This window comes from Cebidichthys violaceus, unplaced genomic scaffold (assembly GCF_023349555.1).
Source record: "Cebidichthys violaceus isolate CVI_PGR_0920_01 unplaced genomic scaffold, fCebVio1.0.p SCAF_3, whole genome shotgun sequence".
NCBI lineage: Eukaryota > Metazoa > Chordata > Actinopteri > Perciformes > Stichaeidae > Cebidichthys > Cebidichthys violaceus.
Window position 1 is genome coordinate 18446236 of NW_027176483.1, and position 22461 is coordinate 18468696.

The 22461-nt window shown below is 41.0% G+C and overlaps 2 protein-coding genes across 4 annotated transcripts; one reads left to right on the top strand and one right to left on the bottom strand.

The window, feature by feature from the left end:
• Positions 1–94: 94 nt before the first annotated feature.
• On the top strand, positions 95–6469 carry b3gnt9 (UDP-GlcNAc:betaGal beta-1,3-N-acetylglucosaminyltransferase 9). 2 transcript variants are annotated; one of them, XM_068724040.1, is made up of 7 exons: positions 95–240; positions 1275–1510; positions 1601–1720; positions 2390–2839; positions 3988–4229; positions 4320–4575; positions 4660–6469. In XM_068724040.1, exons 2-7 carry the CDS (start codon positions 1415–1417, stop codon positions 5002–5004), a joined length of 1509 nt encoding a protein of 502 aa, XP_068580141.1. In that variant the 5' UTR covers positions 95–240; positions 1275–1414; the 3' UTR covers positions 5005–6469. The 2 variants fall into 2 exon arrangements, with proteins under 2 accessions (XP_068580141.1, XP_068580142.1); XM_068724041.1 differs by having other exon boundaries at positions 2393–2839.
• Positions 6470–6741: 272 nt separating this feature from the next.
• Positions 6742–21679, bottom strand: phaf1 (phagosome assembly factor 1). Of its 2 annotated transcripts, none has more exons than XM_068722902.1 (16): positions 20489–21679; positions 20132–20214; positions 19229–19312; positions 18597–18640; positions 18296–18375; positions 18099–18193; positions 16647–16711; positions 16169–16281; positions 15555–15688; positions 14676–14759; positions 13957–14039; positions 13696–13739; positions 13513–13562; positions 13198–13256; positions 12896–12968; positions 6742–12061 (listed from the first exon to the last, which is right to left on the bottom strand). In XM_068722902.1, the coding sequence occupies exons 1-16, from the start codon at positions 20550–20552 to the stop codon at positions 11966–11968; spliced, it is 1251 nt and encodes a 416-aa protein (XP_068579003.1). In that variant the 5' UTR covers positions 20553–21679; the 3' UTR covers positions 6742–11965. The 2 variants fall into 2 exon arrangements, with proteins under 2 accessions (XP_068579003.1, XP_068579002.1); XM_068722901.1 differs by having other exon boundaries at positions 16647–16744.
• Between the last annotated feature and the right edge of the window lie 782 nt (positions 21680–22461).

A 22461-nucleotide genomic window follows, 5' to 3' on the forward strand; every position in this document is an offset into this window, starting at 1 on the left:
CAGCCAGCAGCTGATGGGCTCAAAGCCAGGTAACTTTTCTAACCTCCCTTCTTCATACACACGCACACACACGCACGCACACACACACGTGAATACAGTCGCTCATCTTCTCTCATTGGGTGTTTGTCTTTAAAATCAGTCTTTTTTTGTGTGTCGGTGCGCAGAGTGGAGGCTGTGGTGCAGTTGCAAACATCTAGAGCACAGATGTTTTCAGTTTGACGTCCTCCTCCGTCTCGTCTGGTAAGTTTGAATGACTTGCATGATTCGGGAAACATTTCACAACAATTGTAGCTATAAAACCAGGCAGACTTGTTGTTGCTCCTGTGAAACATGCGGAATTTAGTCCTATTTGTCGAGAAATGATAGGCGAGAAGTTTTGCGACGCTGTTCGTCATGCTTGTTTGGAATTTGCGCTCTAAGATAAATAGCTGAGGATAGACAGTCACGGTTATAACAGCGGGTTTTTAATAAGGGATGTCTGCCAATGGTATGAACGTTTGGACACAGTGTTCTTAGACAGAGTTGGTACCCTTATGCTCACTTACATAAGACACGGACACTCCCCCTTCTGAACGGAGTTATGAATAATGGGAATCAAGAACATACTTTCTGCTATTTATCAGCAAACAATAACGTCTTGGATTATGTTATTATTCTTATTTTGTGTCCTGGTTACTACTTCGAGGTGATGTGAAGCAGGTTATGTTCGGAGCTCAGAATTCAGTCACATTTAGCCAGTTTTAACAAGATGCCAGGACACCTTGTGACGTACAAATGACACAAAAAAAACATCTTAATGAAAAATAAGTAATCACGTTAATAAAAGTGTAGGGGAAAGTAGATGATCGGCTATATACAGTATGTTTCTCTAGTGCATCAAATTAGCTTCTTTTTTTTGCCACAGGAGCATCAAAAATAATCTGCTGATTGATATCATTGACAAAGGAGGATCATTTATTGTATGACACATGATGAGAGAGGGTTTCACAATAACTTCCAGGACAGCACATCCTCCTTAGAGCAGACAAATGGGGGAAGGGACAAGTAACAATATCTTCTTTGCAACAGGGATCATCAAAGTCTATGGAAATGTGTTCTTGTTGTTGTCCAGGATGCCCCCACCCTTGGGTGCCTGAGAAGAAGGGGAGGATGGGGTCAGACACGATGGATGTGCATCCAGTGATATGAGTTTTTACAGACAAACTGTGAGGTTTGAAGTGAGGTTTGAGGGAACAGGAAGAACAATCACTACATCTTCTCCTCAAATTCTGCAGAGTTTCCTGCAAACCCAAGTCTGGTCTGTATCAGTCTCCACTGCTGTCTGCAAAGCAGTATGAAATGCACCAGCCCCATTCCACTGCATACCTGTTCAATACTTAACTGAAGTCAGCGTCTTCAGAAGGATCCAAGGAAGATGGTGATAATGAGGAGAATCCTCCATGTCAAGGGAGATGTGCTGTGCACGATGCTGCTACTGGTGCTATTCTGTCTGCTGCTCTACGCCCACCAGGTGAGGATAGAACCAATCGCAGCATATGAAGGGGTAGTTAAAAAATTTTTTTAAATCACATGTCCAATCAAATCCCATCCATGTTTCCAGGTTGTGCTCTCCTCTGGGTGGGACAGGCCTGTGTGGAAGCTGGAGATCCATGGCTCTACCAGCTCCAGCAGGACATTGCTTGGCGCTAGCAGAGCCAAAGCAGGCCAGGAGTCTCCAGGGGTATGAGCTGATCTGGTTCAAGTTATAAATGTGTGTGCCTGTTGGCATGTAGGTATCAGAATCCAAGTATCTTCATAATGTTAAATGGATACAATGATAATGGGTGCACTAAAAGATAAGAGTTTATGCAGACAGGCAAATTAAGCAACTAGCCTGGTAGAGGGTAGCTGCTGTAAGAAAGAAAGTGTTGCATTAGCAGGTGAAGGTCATCATGAGTTAGTCTTGTCCTCATTTATAAGATTAGGGAAGTTCACATCCCACGTAAGGATGCGATGCTCTTTGTGCTCACAGAGCGGGTGGAGACATTTTCACAGTGTCTACTGCTGAGCTGAAATTCACAACCAGTGTGAGAGCACTGTACAGTGTGTGCCGTGTGAATACACATACTGCATATGTAGAGCGCATCAATGTATGTACACACAGTATGTTTGTATTTATGTTTGCCTGAATGTCCATCTGCACTGATCCACAGATGGTCCAACACATTTTATAGTGAACCTGGAAGAGATAAACATGAAGCAGTATCAACAGACATTATGATGCTAGTTTTTAATGTAATTTTAGATTTGTAGTTGTTATACTTCTTTTGCACATAAAACTTTAAGATTGCATGTTCTTGCTGTAATAAATGTCCTCCAACTTCTGTCTCACATCATTTTTCCTAATTAGCAGATCCCATCCAGCCCTTCAGAGCCACAGCTGCCTCCCTGCAAACTCCAGTCCAAGTCCCAACCTCCTCTGTCCAAGTTGAAACCTCCTCAGCTCAAGTCCCAACCTCCTCTTTCCAAGTTGAAACCTCCTCAGCTCAAGTCCCAACCTCCGCAGCCCAAGTCCAAACATCAGGTCAAATCTAAGGGGAAATCCAAGTCTCAACGGAAAAATGCTGTCCCAACTAAGACCGTTGGCAAGCCCCTGCCTACGTTGCCACCATTTGACTTTGAGGGCTATCTGAGAGAAAAGGACAACAGAAACTTTAAGCTGCTCATAGACCAGCCAGAGAAATGTCACATTGGAGGAGCAGAGGAGGAAGCAGGAGAAGGAGGAAGTAAAGGGTCTACCACTGCTCCCTACATGCTCATTGCGGTGAAATCTATCCCTGCAGATTTTGATAAACGTCAGGTAAAATAAGTCATGTTGTAAGTAGGCCTTTGCCAAAAAAATTATTTGTAAATAGTGAAATTCGCTGTGCATCAGGACAGAAATTAGACTGTATTTTTCACCCAAGCTATTTTGTGTATGAAAGCTTGTTGCTACCGCCTCTTTGCTATTTGGTTCACTCTCACTGTTCTCAGTGTAGTTCATAACAGCAGCCAGCAGCTGTTTTCTGTTAAACAGTTCTGATAAGCCCACTGTACTCTACCTGCCCAGCACTAATCTGCAGACGGACCAAGTTAGCAACTAGCTGGTGAACACAGTGGAGCATTTAGCAGCTAAAGAGCCCGGTATTTCCTTCAGGGGTTGGTGGAGACCAAAACTAGAGATAAGAGTAGAGTGAATATTAGACTTACATTTGACAAGTAGACATAAACATGTCTCGGATGAAGGCTAATATTGCTCCGTGTCTTCTCAATGTGTAAATACGTTATTGTTTGCTAACACGCTGCCCCCAAGTGGGTAAAAGAAATCAATTAATACAAGTTCAATCTCAGAAACCATCTGCTTTCTGACGACGCTTCCTATGGCCAATATGTTCAGGGTTCCAGTGTAGCCAGCAGATATCAGACTAGAGCTGGGCAATAAATCAAAATGATGATTCATATATCAAAACATCATTATACACATTAATGTGTCTACATTTATATTAACAAGCACACACTAATTCTAATTTCTCAGGAAATCGGATTATTTTGCACTAAAGTTCTGAATTAACATGCTATATCGTGATATTTATGGAGATATTAAATAACCTGTATAAGCAGATTTTGGCCATATCGCCCAGCCTTACTCCGGGCCAAGACTTCCTCTTCTGTGTGTCTGTCATTGTTTTCAGTTTGATTAGCAACTTCTGATGCCAAAATCTTGTTCCACTGCCTACAGATTCTAAGTCCATATGCAGGTATCTGTTTACAGAGGTTCTTTTAAAAGATCACTGGCATACAGGCCTCATATGCTGCCGGTGCTGCTGGTGAGCCCAGGTGTTGCCATTTTACTGATGACCCTCTGCCAATTGTCACACGATTAACACACATTTGACCTAACATTGTATTAACTTAATTCTTTCTTTTCAACAAAATAATCTTGTCCTTTCTGCACCTAATTATTTTTAGGTGGTACGTCGGACCTGGGGTAAAGAGGGACTTTTTCAAAATGGTGTGTCCATCCGGACTGTTTTCCTGCTGGGGGTTCCCAGGAATCGGACTGCTCTGCCTCTTTGGGATCGGCTCATGACCTACGAGAGTCAAACCTTTGGAGATATCCTGCTTTGGGACTTTGAAGACACCTTCTTCAACCTGACGCTGAAGGAAACACATTTTCTGAAATGGGTTAACAGCAGCTGTCCTCATGTCAAGTCAGTGTTTACAATCAAGAGTTTATCTGATTCTTAGCCTTCTTGTGACTCCTATCTGATGCTTTTTTCTGATTATCTCTTTTCATACAGATTCATCTTCAAGGGTGATGCTGATGTGTATGTTAATGTGGAGAATATATTAGAGATGCTGCAAGGTCAAAAGCCAGACAAGGATCTGTTTGTTGGTGATATTATTATCCATGCTAAACCAATTCGCCGGCGCAATTCCAAATACTATGTGCCAGAGTTTGTTTATGGAGGGGGTTTGTACCCAAATTACGCTGGGGGAGGAGGGTTTGTCATGTCGGGACATACGGCTCGGAGACTTAGCTCTGCCTGTCAACAGGTACGTCAAAGTTTGACAGTTTTAATATTTTTGTATGTCTGTCTTTACAATTTTTTGATTCACAATGTTTTTATTCACTTCCAGGTGGAGTTGTTCCCCATTGATGATGTCTTTCTAGGAATGTGCCTCCAGCTGATTGGCGTCAAACCATCACGCCACCAGGGCTTTCGGACCTTCGGAATTTCCCGGCCATCTGCAGCACCCCACCTTCAGACGTTTGACCCCTGTTTTTACAGGGAACTCATGGTTGTTCACAGCCTCAGTGTTCCTCAGATCTGGCTTATGTGGAACCTCCTGCACGACCCCAGACTGAGCTGCCACAACACGACTAGCCAGACATCCTGGCCCTTTAAGTGGAAGGATAAAATGGGTGAAAAGGCGGGAGAAGAGAAGGACTATGGTGAGAAACGGGTGTTTATTACGCATTAGCAACTCCCTGCAGGGCCGATTGGGATCTGCAAGAGCCCTTGCAAGGACGAAATGGTTAAAAAGCAGGATCTGTGGCCAACATGAAAGGCTTGAGGTATCTTCAAAAGCACAGTTGAGTCATATGGGACTTTATCCAAGATGGTAGATCATCTTCGGGGAAATGAATTGGCAAAGGTCTAATGTGCTTCAGATTTTTCAATAAGGGAAGAGAAGAGAATTTGGGCATTTGCCACCCAAACCCATATGTGTGACCTTGATTTACATTGATTTTGAGAAGACTATTGAATGTGTAATCTTCAGAATGTATTGTGTTATAATTGTTTACACAGAGACACAGTAAGACCCACAAAGACAACTTAACTGACGTGTGGTTAGCTGGTTTAACCCCATCCAAGTGTGAAAGCATCTGTGTTTCTGAGACCTCAGCATTAGTATAATATACTGACTCACATCGGACTGCGTAGACAGCCAGGACTGGTGACGGCTGTGTGTACCGGGGGAGTGGAAAGACAGTAGAGACTTTTTGTGTTTTCACCGTGATCACAGAACCACTGGCAGAGATGTTATTCACTCCGAGCCGGATGGAGGCACAAATGGACTGTTAGATTATCTGTTCCCTGGAGGAACAACAAATGAAGTCTAAATAGGAACCAGCTGGGACACACACACAAACCCTTGATCTAATGTTTGTGGAAAAGCCTGATATTTGAGGAGTCAGGTATGTGTACTTTCATGTGAACGCTATCATTGAATACTATAATAACTTGATTTGTTTTGTGTAATTGTGTGTCTTTCGTTAAAACTCTTTATGGCATTTCAAAAGCAAAACATGTTCACAGAACTAGACGGATCTACATGGATCACATTTGTGTGTCTTCTAGTGTGATTGTTCGACATGCTCATGTGGTCTGGACTTCAGCTGGTGCCCTTTTTGCCATGCAGCCGCGTGGTTCTCCAGACTGAAATATCTCAACGAGTATCAGATGGATTTCCATGAAATTTAGTACAGACATTCACTGAGCTAATTTGGCAACATTAAATTCAACAAATTAGCGCCGAATGCAAGAGAATGTTCTTATTGATATAATAACTTGACAATAGCAACTGTTTGCCCTTGTAAACATGTCAGAAATATAGCAATTGAGTTGTATGTAGCCTACATTCAAGAAAAAAAAACCCACAAGTGATATCAAGGTGAAATGTCAGAAAGAAATGTGCCTTTCGAGGCACAACACAAACTGTGAATGACAGAAAGGTTGAACGTGCACCTGATCACCTTGAATAAATACAACTTATGGATACAAAAAGGAACCGTTACATTTGTCCCGCCATGGGTCGAGATTATTCCAGCTGTGTGTCACGTGTCTTTGTTACGGTACGGGTGCCTAAAGTCTTCCTCAATGGATGCACCGGACCTTTTTCGACATACTATACTATCACTTTTTTCCCCAAGATAGGATCAACCTCATCACACCACAGATGCCATTGTTAAAAGCTCTGGTAACTGAGCTGCCAAGTGCACAGAGCCCACTATAGCGGACCTCCATCCAAACCTTGACGCTTTAATCTTAGAGAATAATCTTTTATATTTGTAAATTTACAAAATTCAGATTTTTTTTTCTAGGAATGTTACCCTCTTCCCCCCACTCCGGAATTAAACATTTTCTGACAATAGCTCTTATACGCCATTGTAGAGTTTCATGGTTGTGTAAACTAAGAAATAAAAGCCTCACAGTCTTTTACACATCCACATTTTTTATTTATTTTTTCATATCCTGGTTGCACACACAGAAAATTAACTTTGACGTCAATGAATAGTGGGCATTTCATTTCATAATAGTCCAATTGTCACATTGGAGTTGTTCAGAAGTTACACAGCAGTAGCGAATCTCAACAATCGTCATCACAATGCAGTCAAAAGTATTTTGCTGGAGCAAAGCTTTCAGTCAACCTAATCCTTCTCTATGCACTATATGGTATTGTTATTGCCTTTTTTCAGTGGACATGCTGAATGAATTGACTTATTTCTTCATACACAAAGTTATAGTAATCAAAATAGAAAAATGCCACATTCCAATTAATTTCACAAGTTAAGTACAACTCTACCATTTCCAGAAATGGGTTTAAAATGTACCGATTCCACAAAAAAATATTCTGAGGAGAATAAGTGAGATGGGCAACAGAATATATGATACCAAGAATAGACAATACAAACCATTAATATGAAATTACCATTGCACTGAACTGAATCCGTCCATTACAAATTACAACGATCTGGTTACGACAATCATTCATTCCTGAATTCAATGAAATAATCTTTTTTTTTTTAAAAAAGAAGAAAAAAAAGTGAAATTTAAAAGCCAAGCAAATTTTTCACTTGTTTATCTATCTAAACATTTTTTAGAAAATCAAGGATGTGATAAATCCACCTGAGTTTGGGTGAGATTAACTACCCAGCTCCTCCCTCGGTCTCTCAGTAACGATGCACCTCATAGCTGGGCTGAGTTTACCAAAACTGGGTTAATGAGCAGAATTGTTTTTCTTGTATTAAGTGAATTATATAATGTATATTGTGCTGGGCTCAGTTTGACTAAAATCATTGATCATTTAGTTCCCTCAGGAGAATATTGCCTCTCCTGATCCCGTTTTTTCAATTCATCTTTCAAATCAGCTTCCAAATGAGTAAAGCTCAAATCAGCACGGAGATCTTTTGTGGAACAACCAATGTTTACTGTGGAGGAAGACGAGGAATGAGTTTCCTTCAGGTCTTAAAGAAGAATTGCATTCCTTAGTAACCAACTATGATGAGCTTTTAAGGGCTGTGAACACACATTGTTCTGTGTGTTTGGTGTTAACATGCACACACCGTATACTGAACAAAGTAGCCTAAAAAACAACAACATTTAGGTTGATGAAAAAGCAAACCAACTTCCTTGTGTTGGCGAACCCAACCCAGCCGGCCATTCTCTGCAGGTAACAGGAAAACTGAAATGACAGACGGCCATAGTACCGTGTTAGCTCGTTGCTAATGCTCAGTGACACGCACACACATACTGTACAATGATGCAGTTCAAATGCTTTCTCAAACTGTATGTACAATGAGATTCCTTTGCACAGAAGAGATAGAAGTCAAAGACAGGCTCGGTGGGAGATGAGGCACAATATTCAGCGGTTTGTTTCCTTGATTTTCTCATATTTACTTGCACAAAAGCAAGTTTTAGTAAAATGTTGGAATATAGCCATCATGGCAATAATATTAGATTGGTTTCCATGTTCAACTCATGTGGATAAACCAGAGCAGGAGTTGGGAACTTTGTGTTTCCAGGTTCTTCAGACATTAGTGGACAGTCATCATCCGGAAACATCTTAAACCTGTGAGCTCAAAGAGAAAACGAGTTTATTCGTTGGATTCATCTTGAAACATTAGCTAGCTTTTGGGATCCTAGTATAAGAAACCAGACTGTAAAACATTCATCTCTCCTGCTTCCCGAAACCCCATTAGCTCAACTAGGACACAGACTGGCCGCAGCCAACAAAATACATTTTCAAGCGTAAACAAGTAGAAATCTAGCAACATGCCAATGCTACACTCCAAATCAACCAGAGTTCTCTTCCAGTCCAGATGTGAGGAAGTTCTCTCCCTGTCTGCATGAATGGAGATTTTTCATTTTAAGATGTTTCTGTGGATCAGAATTTACACCCTGCAGTAGCAGTTCAAGCAGAGCTGTAGCAGGGCCATCTACTGGCACCCAACACTTCTGTGTACTTGCAGCCTTAGCATTGCACAATAAAAAGTTTCAATACTGAGTGGTCTGGAGTAAAAAAATAAAATGAAAACTTCCAGTGCTTGTTAAAGAGTCAGTTGTGTTTTAAGGAGGAAACATTAAGACACTCAGCCCGAGTCAGTTGCGTCATTGCAAAGCCATTAAGATCATGTAAATAAAAGGACGCCAGACTAAGAGCACTCTGCTATTTACAGCATTTGTACATCATCAGCTAGAAGAATCAGGGCCTGGAAATATATTTTTTTTAAACTAACAGCACAGAAATGTATTCTTCAGCTGCTCTGAAGTAAGGTCTTCTCATGGTCATCTGTATGTTAAGAAACCACAGGAAATAGTACTGTAAATAAAGGCTACTATTAATGAATTGTAAAAGTCTTAATTCCTTTTACAATGAATCAGAAATGTAGTCAAAGTACAGTTGTTCGGCTATTTCACGCGGATGCTGCTGGTTACAAGCCAACTCACACTGTGACGCAATCTGTTTCAATGAGGGATGAAATCAATCAACCATCAGAGTTAGTCAGTTGGGGTTGTTAAAGAACAGAATAAAATGCCACAGTGAAGCCAGTTTGAACACGTCGAAACTCATTACAAGATATGTTCGTGCCAATCTAAAAAAAAAAAAAAAAACTGCATTTCTGGAAACCATCTTCAAGCCGCCTCGGCATTCTACGCTCTCAATTCCCCAGCTGCTCTCAACATTTTGTCACGTATAAAGACCCCGACTTCAACCCTGATGCCTTCACATAAGCAATCTTAAATTGAGCAATAGTAAAGAATAAAAAAAACTAAATGGAATTTGTATCAAAGGACAATAAAAAGAGAATGTGTGCATTCAAATGAATACACAGTTTATTCAAATGCTTATGAGGAAAAATATTCCAAATTCAGACATTTGGACGAAAGCAAATGTTATGATGAAGGAATGACTATGTTCTTCCCCATTTCCTAAATGGGTTAAAATGTACTGAATTCACAGAGGAATTCTATAAATTACAGCTCTCTGACGACAACAACAACAACAACAACAACAACAACAACTGTACAAGAGACTACTACTATTGCTAATGTGTCTCTGGCTGTAACCAAAGCCTGATGAAAGACAGGCTGATTGGTTTCAAAACACACGCACAAGTCGGCTATTCACGACTTGTGTGATTACTGTCAGCAGTTACATAAAGGAGCTGAATTTAGAGGCGTTACCGCGGCAATGACTGCAATGTGCAGGTTTGACATAAAAGACACGAGAGAAGGGAGACAGCCAACAAACGACTCTCTCCTTAGGACAGGTGTAGACGAAAGAGACTACAGTGATAACGTCCGCTGATCAAATGAAATCATCCTGAATCGTCTTTGGCTGAAGCATTTGGCAATTCAACAATAAATGCAGACAAATTGCTGAGGGATGGATTTTGGTGCATCAATCAGATGCAGAGATAAGAAAAAAAGAGAGATGTAACACAGATGATATGACTGCATACACCATGCACCATAGGAGGACCGGTCTTCTGAATAAATGTATGGCTAAAAACACCACTAGCTCTCCGAATGTCTCCACAAATCCATCTCTGGGGACAGGGCACAATGAACCGATCAAGTACAAAGGTGTGTGTTAGTGCAAATGTGAAAAGAGAACACAATGAAAATGGTCGTGGTGTGAATGAACGAAGCGGGGCAGAAGAAAATAACACGAGTCTACGCCCCTCGCAACATGCAGGATCAGATCAACAAAACAGGTTGCCAGTTTGTGCTTATAATAAGTTTCCTCTCATTCAAAAGCATCTGCCAAGTTCATGCAAATCATTGTGTCATGCCTGCATGTCTCCATTTTAGTTTTGCACTTAGCTTTCACGTATTACAAATACACGTTGGTATAGTGGTGAAGGGACTAAATAACTGTGTGTGTGTGTGTGTGTGTGTGTTTGAATTAAAGTTTAAAGTTTAAATGTCAATTTGAAAAACAGCAGCCTAACACATGCAGATGCTCATTTATCCGAGTGTGTGTGTGTGTGTGTAAGGAGACAGACACGTCAACATCTAGAGCTGCTAATAACAACAGCTGTGGTGGGTTAATAGTGTTTACTGCCGTGTGCTTGAGAGTGTCTCTGTGTGTTTGAAGGGCACCGCTGAAGAAAGTCGGAGGACTAGTGAGTAGGACGGTTTAAGAGGGAGGCAATAATGTTGACAATGTTTGGACCGTTCTGCCTCGAGAGGCTTCACATCTGGTCAGCCGGCCCCTTGTGGATCTTGCGTTCTGTGCCACGTGTCTCTCCAAACCCCGAGTGTGTGTGGTTCTTATCTTGTCTGTCAAAATCTGGACTTTCATGTTTTTCTGGTTCAAAGTCTTCTGCAGCTTCCAGTGCGTTTGGCTCTGATGGCTCTTGGTTGGTGCTTGCAGTTTAAATGTGTCCGGGTCTGATCGAGCCAGTCGGGCCTGGTTCTAAAGCTGTGGCAGGAAGACAGGCGGTACCGTTTGGGCTGGCAGTGTGGTTGGTTGGTGTTTATTCAGTGGGTCAAGCAAGAGTTTGTTTCAAGACTTTGGCCACAGCAGTTTACATAGAGATTTGTTGCAGATGATAATTAAATGCTGATCATCTCACCACAATGTGATGGAGGTTATTGTCCGATCCAGGCTGCCATTACATCTTACTGGTGGAACCATGCCATCCAAACTACAGTCTGGACAAACTGTTCTTTTGTGGTCCTGGGCAAATCTAATCACTGGATGGAAACAAGAAACAGCTGAGCTCTACTAGAGCATCGAATTTCTTCAGCATGTCAGTTTGCAGCACCACCGTGAGATTCCCACACAACCGAGACATCATTTCGATAGTTTCATTGCAAAGAATCAGTGGTCCAGCACTGCGACCATGTCACTCCATCCTGGTTCCTGGGATAGTCTGGGTTGGGTTGACTGGGCCGACCGGGCGTGTCTGATTGGGAGAGTAAGTCTTAGGACCCACCAGGAAAAGTTGATAAATACCAGGCGCGACTTGGTTATTCTGGATTCTGGTCGTGGGTCTGTTCAATGAGTAGCATCTGAGCTTGGTATGGATTACTTTGTTGCTCTGGGTTTGGTCTGCTTGGTTATGAATCTGGCTCTGGGTTAGAGGTTCAGTCAGCAGAGGTACTAGACTCAGGACAGGCCAGAATGGGATGTGGTTCTGGTTACTTGTTCAGTGGGAACTACTACTGGACTCAGGTCGGGCTTGACTTGTGGTTCGATGAGCACCATACAGGGTGACTGATGCTATGTGGTTATTCTGCATCACCTGAGGAAGAGGGATACAGAAAGTATGTGTTACAATGGACTGGATTACAATCAAAAGGTATGGAGTTGAAATATTCAGGTAAACTGAGGCAAAGCAGCCAAAACTCTTTACTCAAACTGTTTAGAGAGACTCAGGTCATAAGTGTACTCCTCTCTTTATATGGCATGCCAGTAATATTTATGGAGTAAAGAATGCTATCTATTTTACCTTCTGCACGGTGTCAATGAAAATCGCCTCAGGTAAAACTAAACAAAATGTTTGTAACGTCGCAATCTATCGCTGGATGAGGTAATATAATGGTGAATGAGCCTATGGCCCACTTATAACTCATTGCACTGTTTAAATATTTGCAGTATAATGAATTTGGTGTCTGTGGCAAGAATGCCATGTTGAGTTAGTGCTAATCATTTAAGGCAGTTTTTGACCACGGATCAGTTTGAAGTATCGCAGGAATAACGGAACAAGAATGAGCAGCCAGAGCGAGCCGTTAGATGAAGAGCTGCACACCTTCAGCTCCTCAGCAAGGCTACCAAGTACTTCCACTTTCTCAGACTGTTCGCAGACTCATGTGCAGCATAAAATTAGATGACGGCTGCTCACTGAGCGATAGAAAAATGATTGCCTGACTTCTTTATTAAAGCGACAATAGTTTGTTTTGATGTCCCCAGTATAAACCTGTAGTATTAAACACACATGTGCCGTTACCCCCAGTAAATAAGGTGACGGCAAATCAAACAGGACTGAATCTCTTAAGGATCGCCACACCAACTATGGTTTCACACACATTGTGCACACTTGAATGCTTGCTAATGCGACAGTGACGCGTGTTCTGACCTCAAAGATCATCCTCTGCAGTCCAAAGCAGAAGGTAGAGCCGAAGGGGTTGGTGTTGTTGGCTGATGAGGACCTGATAACACAAACATCGGATCAGAGCAGACACTCATTTGGATCATGTCCAAAAAAAACGTTTGCTATAAAAATGTTGCAGCTTGAATGTTAGAATTGTTAACCAACAACAACAACAACAAAAAATGCTGACTAATTATCATTAAGTGTATGTGGGACACATTTAAAATAATATTATATATAAATATGATCCATTTCGTCGGCGTCGATGCAAGAGCGTGTGTTTGTACCTGTGGAGCACGACAGGTTTTTCCATCGGGTGACCGAGCAGTTCCTGAATCTGATCCCACTGACAGAGGAACGGGAAAGTTAACAGACAATTCGAGAGACAACTTCTGTGGCAGTAGACAAAAAGGCTTGTTTATCTAGCGGGTTTCAGAGATGCCACAGAAAAACAAACGGTGGTAGAGTCCAAATTAGAAAGCTGAACTCAAGGATACGGACACCAGGCCAAGACACCATCGTTACAGCCCTACCATAGCGCCACCTTGTGAATTTACAACAAAGCACTAACCTCTGGCAAATAAATTGTGTGCGGAACTGACCTTGCTGTAGGTTGTTAGCATGCAGTCCTCCGTCTGAGAATCGGCTCCTTCTAGAGTGCAGCGACACAAACACAGAGTGACTGGAGTTAGACGAGAGGAGGATTCAAAATCCACATCATACCATTCCCACTGAGACACACGTGGTTCATTCTGAGAGAGATCTATGACCGATAAGTGCCTCACCTTTCTTGATGACGAGTGGAATCTTAAAGTCACATCGATGATATCTGTGATGACAGAAAAAAAAACACATTTAAAACCATAGACGATTAAACAAAGGACTAGAGAAATAAGGGCTAACCTAATAACTTAATATCAGCTCTGGATGCAGGTAATTACATATAGATGGTGCAGTATTAGGGTTGCAAAGGTTCGGTTGATTTCCAAACACAATCCCATAGAAAGACACACAGAAACAAGTAACTCGACAAGAGAGATAGTTACATGTTGAAGTTGTAATGGCCGGGGAAGTTGGTATGGAGGACAAACTTCTTAACCAGGTGAGTTGCAGAGTCAAACAGGATATCCTGAAAATGAAGGAAACACAAACTTAAAGATTGCTTTGGCGTATTACGTTCGTCAAGACGAGCTCATTACAGTCCTACCGACTGCAAACAGCGGGGCGAGTAGAGACATCCCAACATTCATTCAGTACCGGCCGGTACTAGAGAAGAGGCTTTCAGGAGATTATAGATGGACATAATGGCTTCAGTGTCTGATTGCAAGGTAAAGGGGAGATAATATTCTCAATAGAGCGTACACTGATATTGATTTTTTTTAGGTGGCTAAAATATGTTTTGCAGCAGTACATTGTTTTTTTTGTCCGCTTCTCTGATCCTCTGTAGGTAGTACACCGACTCTGGATCCAACAGCTGGATCTTGGGCTCCTCACCATCATCAGCAGTAACATACTATGCTCCACCACAGCCTTGTTTGCTGTCATTTCTCCCCAAAAAGTACATCATCTTGAAGTTGAGTGCCCAACATTGTAGCTGTTATTCTAAAAGTACATCAAACATTTATGGTATGTGACTTCAAAACAAACTATGACTTAGTTCAACTTAAAGTGAATAAAGTGTCTCAACAAAATGACTACACCTAGATTAAAAACACCATCACATGAAAATGATGCACACAAACAAGCCGAGGTCGAGTTCACGCACCACTCCGAGGGTGAAGTAGTTGAAGAAGTAGTCGTTACATTTAGAAGGAACCTGCTTGTGAGGTGACGGAGAGTGGATCTTCATCTAAAATAAACAAGAACATATGAAGACGTAGAGGATCAATATAATATATATATATATGTCTTCATTATTAATGCAGATACCAACAAACATTTGCATTTATTTAGTTTTGTTTCTGGCAATAACTGAATAACGGAAACATAACTGGCTTTTTATCTGTTCAATGATGAACTTTTTTTAACCAGCTAGCTGTTTGGTGCAGTGCAGGTAGTGTACAGGGGGTTTATCAGTTTCTCTGCTGGAAAAAAGTTTTAGGAAAGCGGTGAGATAGATATATATATATATATATATATATATATATATATAGATATATATATATATATATCTATATATATATTAAAAAAAAAAAGTACATTTATCATCATAAAACTAGAACAAGAAGCTAAAGACACACAAATGCTTTGCAGAAGTGCCGAGTTGGGTGATAATGCTCAATCGGTTTGTCGCAGTTGACCACTTTCAGACTACACAGTTAACTAATCCACCGTATAATAAATATTTCTTATGCTTTTCATATCACCAGGGGATATTTTGGCTGTGTTAATGCATATGGCATATATTTTGGTAAGGGTGTCAGTCATTTTTATTCAATAAAATCAGCTTCTATAATATGTTTTTAATAAACTGTGAAGCCAAAAATACAGACACTCGGACCCTTAAGGACACAAAGGCCCCCCGCTGTTATCAAAAGATGTCCTCTTAATGATTGATTTATTTCAGATGATTTTCAGGGCATAGTGAAGATAACACAAGCATAAACAACAACACACAGAATACTACAACAAACTGTTTTTCTACCTTGTCCTCAGACTTGTAGAAGACTTTATGTGGCGAGCCCAGAGCACCCAGTACATCTTGACAGGAATCTCCAAAGTAGATGCTCCTTTCTAGGGACCTCACTTTAGCATCAGCCATCACACCTGGACCACAGCCTGCAGTCACATTACAACGCAACAGGAAAGAACTACTTAATCTCCAGATAAATGACAACAAAAGTCAAATAGCATGTCAGTGACATTGAGAGTTGACTGTTGGACTAAATCCTTTTTTAAGTTTTTTAAGTTTACCATACAGCTAGATTAAATACATGGTCGATTAAGGTACGTGCAGCTGAATACATGTTTGTCCATGTTAGGGTTACATCATTTTAAACATTAAATAGCAATACGATTAGTCTGCAGTGGAGGCAGTCAAATGTATTGTGATCGATATGGCTTATATTTGAACAAAAAAATTCCAAATTGCATCAGTGTTACAGAGTGCAGAAAGTCTGAAGGCAAGAGAAGGAAAACATCCCGTGAATCAAAAGAAGTAGATCAGAGGATATGTGAGGGGAACACTCTGGACACGCGTTGAATAGAAATACAGTTTGAAGTCCTCCAGACGTACACAGACGCAGAGATATTGGTTACCTGCAGTCAGAAGGCGGAGTTTGAGCCCCAGAGGCCCGGCACCGTCTCTCAGGACATCAACGCTCTCTGCAAAGATGTTACCGAGGAAACAAGCCAACGGCATCACGGGAGCCCTGGCGACAGACGGTTCAGTTTTGTCACATGTTATATTTTGGAAACTCCACAAAGTCATCCCACTGGTGTTGTTTTCTTTGGCTACATTGGAAAAGTATGATTAAAGTTGTGCTTATTGCCCAATATTTACAACAACCATAACAGGTTCTTCCTTTTTTTTGTTTTTTGGATAACAGATTTCCGTTAGTTAGTTTTTGGTTAGTTTGCAAATGTTTGCTGTATATTCACTGGGAGTAGTCTGATGCAGATTTAGAGATGTATAGAGCTTAAACGTCTTCATTGGTGTCTCTTTTTAGAATGATACACCCTTTGGTAGAGGTATGTCCTCCATAATTGAAGTCTCGTGTGTGTATCTGCGTGTTACCTTGTTTCTTGCAGGTTGTTGCCGGTGTAGATGTGCATCCTCTTGACCATGGCCCCATGTGGAATCTGCAGGGAGGCCAAACCCATGGCAAAGTTAGGCTGCCAAGGCAAAACAACTGGGGGTAGTACGGGGCTGCTATACACTGTGTTGGTGTGTGCACATTAACAACAATAGATGTTTTACAGAAATGTATATTTTTTTTTTTTGGTACAGAGAGATGTGATCATCCAGTCATAACACTATGACTGACCTCAATGAATACCCATGTTCAAGAGGTAAATACTCATCACTGATTGGTCACACTACATTTTAATCCAATTTGGATCTCTGTCGGGTAGCAACTTTTAATCTGAGAAGGCAATTTCAGAATTAATTAAATCCAGTGGAATGTTTAAAGTATTTGTACAGCCGAGTGTGATACTTTAGACAAAGACATGCAAATATTCTCAGTCAAACTAGGGGCCAAAACCACCAAAACACTACAGATCTCAAGCAAGCCCAAGTTGTTGTTTCAGTAAATCCAACAAAACTATTCAAGCAACCCAGCATGCAGCTCAGGGCGGATTGAAAAGTTGAAGAAATAATCAATGCATTTACTAAGATATCACAGATATGTTGGAGCAGCAGAACGGCTAAACCAAAACGATGTGATAAGCTGCAAAAACCATGTCGATGGGACACAAAGTCATCTCAGGAAGAAGTAAAAACATCAATATGTGACGTGTGCTTTCACAGCAGCAGGCTGCAGAAAGGAGCAGACGGCAGAGCAGCTGGTTCATGACATGCATCACCCAAGACATCCACAGCTGTACAGTACAAACAGTAAAACATCTGGCTAGTTAAACAAACATCAATCCAAAATCAAATCCACAAAAGCAAAAACGCTTTATGTATGTGTACACATGCAGCTCGCAATTTTTGTGTTAAAACATGACAACGTCTTGACTTGAGAATCTGAATTTGAAGCTGCTGGGCGTCAGCGTTGTTTTGCCTGAGCTAATTCACGTCCTCAAACTTCCTCCTGCAGTCAGATTGTGACTGTTTACAGAACAGTGCAACGCGCCTGACTTCTCATTTTGAGATCTGTCATAGTTCCTTTCAATGTTTCAGAATCTGCCACTAAAGTTCTCTTTATCCGGGGGAGTGATGAGGATCTCATTTCTAAGCGTTTAGGAAAACTGATATCCAAGAAAAAAATCTTTGTTCTTAAGATTCACAAGCAGACAATCACGTTATCAGCAAGCATGTGGTTTCTTCATTCAGTCCCACGTTATTAATCATCACCACGCCATCACTGTCAGTGATTAAAGGACATGCTCAAGGCAAATATAAAGCATGACCTCACACGTTTCCATATAAAGGGTAATCACTTGAACCACAAGGCTGCCTCACTTCCCCTGGGACGTGAGGAGCCGTCCCATATAACCGGCCGACAAGCAAATTGATTCTCACCTCGTATTTTGGAGCTTCGTTCCATGAGTCCAGTTGGAAGGAGAAGGACAGGCCTCGAAAGTTGAGATGGAACAACTGCTCTGCGGCATTGTACACTGGACACAGACAAACAGATGAAAAGATGAAAGAGATAAATGAGATCAAGATGCGGGCTCATTTGTGAGACATCGCTAATGTGTTTATGTCTTGTGAAGTACCTCCAGGGTGCGTCGCTCCAAATGACTGGTCTATTTGCTCTATTGTTGGGGCAATGGCCTGAGAGTTGAAATGGACTCCGCTGAAACACAATACACACACACACACACACAGTTACACCTATTAACATTCATACAGGATGGGCTGCATTAGATGAGGAGCTATTGCCAGATAATTTTCACTCACACACTCACACACATGCAATGACCACTATATAGACCCTTGCCTGTAGATAAAAGGCCATGAAACCAGACGGTTTTATCCTGCCTTTGACTTCATTTTGGCATTATCATATCTACTCACCAGTATTTCAACTTGACTTTGCTCAGGTCATACACTTCTATCACCTGTCCCTCAGAAAGATGAAAAAGGTTAGGGTACAAAACAAATGGTCAGTTAAATGTCAATAACAAGATCAGAGGAGTCCAACATGTCAGATGCTGCTTCTAAATAACTGTGGAGAAAGTCCACAGTCCTCTCTCCTTAATATCTGCAGTGCAACGCTAAGTTCAATTGAATCACTGTTAACATTCCTGCCTAATATTAACTAAAAACAAGTCGTATTCAGACCCTGAGCTTATTGAGAGGCAGTGTCTTTAAATGTGCTAAATATAACATTCAGATCATTAATATAGCAGCAAAACAAATATTAGCAATATAAAGATACAGTGGACAGAGAATGAAGTCGCTTCTCTGCGCTTCTTTTACGTAGCCGGTCCAGCCGTGCATGCATGTTTGTGCACGTGAGTCCCAGTGTGTGTGTGTGTGTGTGTGTGTGTGTGTGTGTGTGTGTGTGTGTGTGTGTGTGTGTGTGTGTGTGTGTGTGTGTGTGCTCTACTGGACGTCCCTATCCACGGCATCGCCCTGGAAGCATAATGCCCACCCTTCGGTTGGAAGTTCGCACCTTTAAGTCTCCTAAAATCAACAATGTTCACCTTGAGTCTCTGATTTGTGGCATCAAACAGCAGTTTAATCCCATCCTGAGTCAAGTTCAGTATGAGGTCATGGCTGAGTGGTGTCTGGAGGGGAGATAGAGAAACTAATTAATAACTGAGAGGCCCTCATGAAGAGATATGCAGATAGGCAAACAATCAAGATCAGTTTAACTCAAGAGAAACAAGGCACACACCAAGATTTAAAACGAGACATAAAAAACTAGAAAATAAATAAAATAAAAGACTATTTCATGTGAAAGAGCGTATGCGTTTCATATTTGGTGTCATACATGTTAACATGAACTGCTTCCAGTTGTTCTTGAATAAATATTGAATCTAAGATTCATGGTTAGTTCAGTTCAGTTCTCGCTATTGAACCTGGGAAATCATTTCATATAGCATGACAGATATTGGATTTTTGAGGCAGATGCATGTTGTTGTTTTTTATAAATGAAAAATGAGATGATACATCAGCCTGCATCCAATTTTTTTTTACAGACGCGTCACAAACTTTTTTTATGATCCTTTGATGTTTTTTTAAGAATTGTGACCATGACACTAATGTCTTAAAAATAAACCTTTCAGTGCTCTCTGCTGGACACACTATGTATTGGCAAAACTATAACTGAAGTACGTCAAACATATGTTTGTCATCTCTGGTAGCTAATCAGCCTAAATGCATGGCACTAGAATATCTGACCAAATACAGAAAGTTTAACAAAAATATTGTAAAAATTCAAATATTTGGGATTGTAAAATGACTGGAATTACTATGGCCACACAGGAAAGCCTAAAAGAAACCTTCTAGATTCTAGATTGGGATCTTTAAACAAGCTGATTTACATTGTTGTGCGAGTTTGACAGAAACAGCCCATAATAAAGACAGACATCTGACCATCTCACCTGTTCACTGTATAGCACCTGGACATTTTTGATGATGCGGCAGTGTTTCTGCAGAATAGAGATGGCCTGGGCCAATGGCATCCCTGAAAACACAGACATGCACGCACACACGCACGCACACACGCACACACACACACACACACACACACACACACACACACACACACACACACACACACACACACACAAATAAAGAGAAGCAACCGTTTGTCTTATTGAGCTTTAGTCAGCAACAGTTAAGATGAACATGCAAGGAAAATCATTTAAAATATGGCTTTGATTTAACATTAATGAATAGCTTATAGTCTCAATCGCTGTCTCCGTCTCTATAGAACTTGAAACAGTTGTAAAACTCACCTAAGGCGAATTCCCATTGCTCATTTCCTAGTGATCTCTCAGGCACCACCTCCAGGTCCAGCATTGGCAAGTAGTGGGGGGCAGCTCACCTCACCTCAAGACACAATGGGACCCTCTGAGGGACCCGTTCTCTTCGCCTGTCTGTCCCTGATCACAGCACAGTCTCAATAGTTTCAGATGGCTATTTTAATTCATAACTCTATCGACTTATTTTTTTTTTCCACGCGAGAGCATCAAACGGCTCCTCAAACTATGGGTTACAGTAAAAGGTGGCCAGTTTCTCACATGTCATACATGTGTTAAATATTCTAAATGAAATTCACAGAGCCACCTAAGACTTACATACGTTTTAAATAACAGTTTAACAAGTTACACGGAAAAGTCTAAAAGCTTGCACACAAACAAATTATGCAACCTGCCAGCCAACCTCAAAGACAGCTGTCAGTTAACCTGGTACCTGTTTGTGCGGCTTTATCACATAATCGATATGGATTTAAAAAAAATAAATGAATTCACTCGATTCGACGTCAGGAGTAAACAAACAGATTAGTCAGACGTGTTCAACAGCCACACGTCCCCATCAGGCTTCAATGTAACATCAACGCGTTCGGTTACAGTTATGTTCTTGGTCTCCAAACAGAACAACGGATCCAGTGATAAACACCCAAACAAAATATAGGCACAAAAAACAGCGTGTCAAAGCCCGATTATTGTCACTGTTAGCTATCTTTTCCTGTCACTGCCGGGCGGTTACGAAAGCACCAAAGCTCGACAACAACACTGTTTCTTTGCGCTACGGGCTAACGCTAGCTGCCCTGCGCGTAATGGTAATAAAGTATAAATATAAATAACGTATGTGCAGAAAATAATTCTGAATTCAAGACAAAGACAATGAATATCGCGGTTCAGACAGGCACGACATTCACAAAGAAAGCACGCCGAGCCGTGGGCTGTCTCTGCTGTCTTTCTTTCTTCCTTTCAGCGGAGGTCCAAGCTTTGGAGCTAGCTCTTCTGCCGCTTCTGCGCAAATTCCTCGCCGTGAAACGCTTTCCTCGTAACTCGTAAGCTCGCCTGCCGGTAAATGTCCACCGTGTCCTTAGCTCGGGTTTAATTTGTGTTCAATGTCAGGCGCAGATAAGAGCAACACAGTGTCCAAACAACAGCAACTTCAGGCATCAACAACAGCCAGCAGGATCAGCTGATAATTCAACTTCCGGTGTTCGACGCACGTTCTTGGTAGACGTGATGACGTCATGGTCAGCTGACACAGATAGCGTTTCAAAATGTGCTCAATTTATGAAATATCTGAAACTGATGAAAAGCAAGAGAGAACAAAACTATTTACACTTTATTATTGTAATAAGGTTTCAACTACAGAACCCCTTATTATGTCATTTATATTTTGTTTTATTTCAAGTAAGACATACAAAATAGTTTGTACTCAACTTTATTTTGTAATTTACAGTGCTCCTTTATGTTTGAACAAAAATGTAAGCATCAAAATATACTTCAAGTAAAGAACAGCATAAAATATTGTACTAGAATTATTGATGCATTAATGTGTTTAGCGCTTTAATGCTGTAGCTGGTGTTGGAGCCCATTGAAATTGTGGCCTATTTATATAGATTGTTGTCCTATACAAAATAAAAAGTACACTATTTACATGCTGAGGTGAGTCGAGTAGAAGTTGAAATACCCAAGTAAATTACAAGTGCCTCAAATTTGAACTGAAGTACAGTACTTGAGTAAATGTACTTAGTTACTTTACACCACTGCGTAAAGGTGTTGTCATTTATTGTTGGGAATACTGTAATGTCACTAAACTCCATGTAGTAATAAGAGATATTAAAGTGTAAAAACAACTTGGAAAGAGACACAGATGCCAATCAAGCACAGTCACCACACTACACAGTCCTGAGAAAAATCAGGCAAAGTGAAAACAGTGAAGTACCTGTTTCAGTGAAAAGATCAGA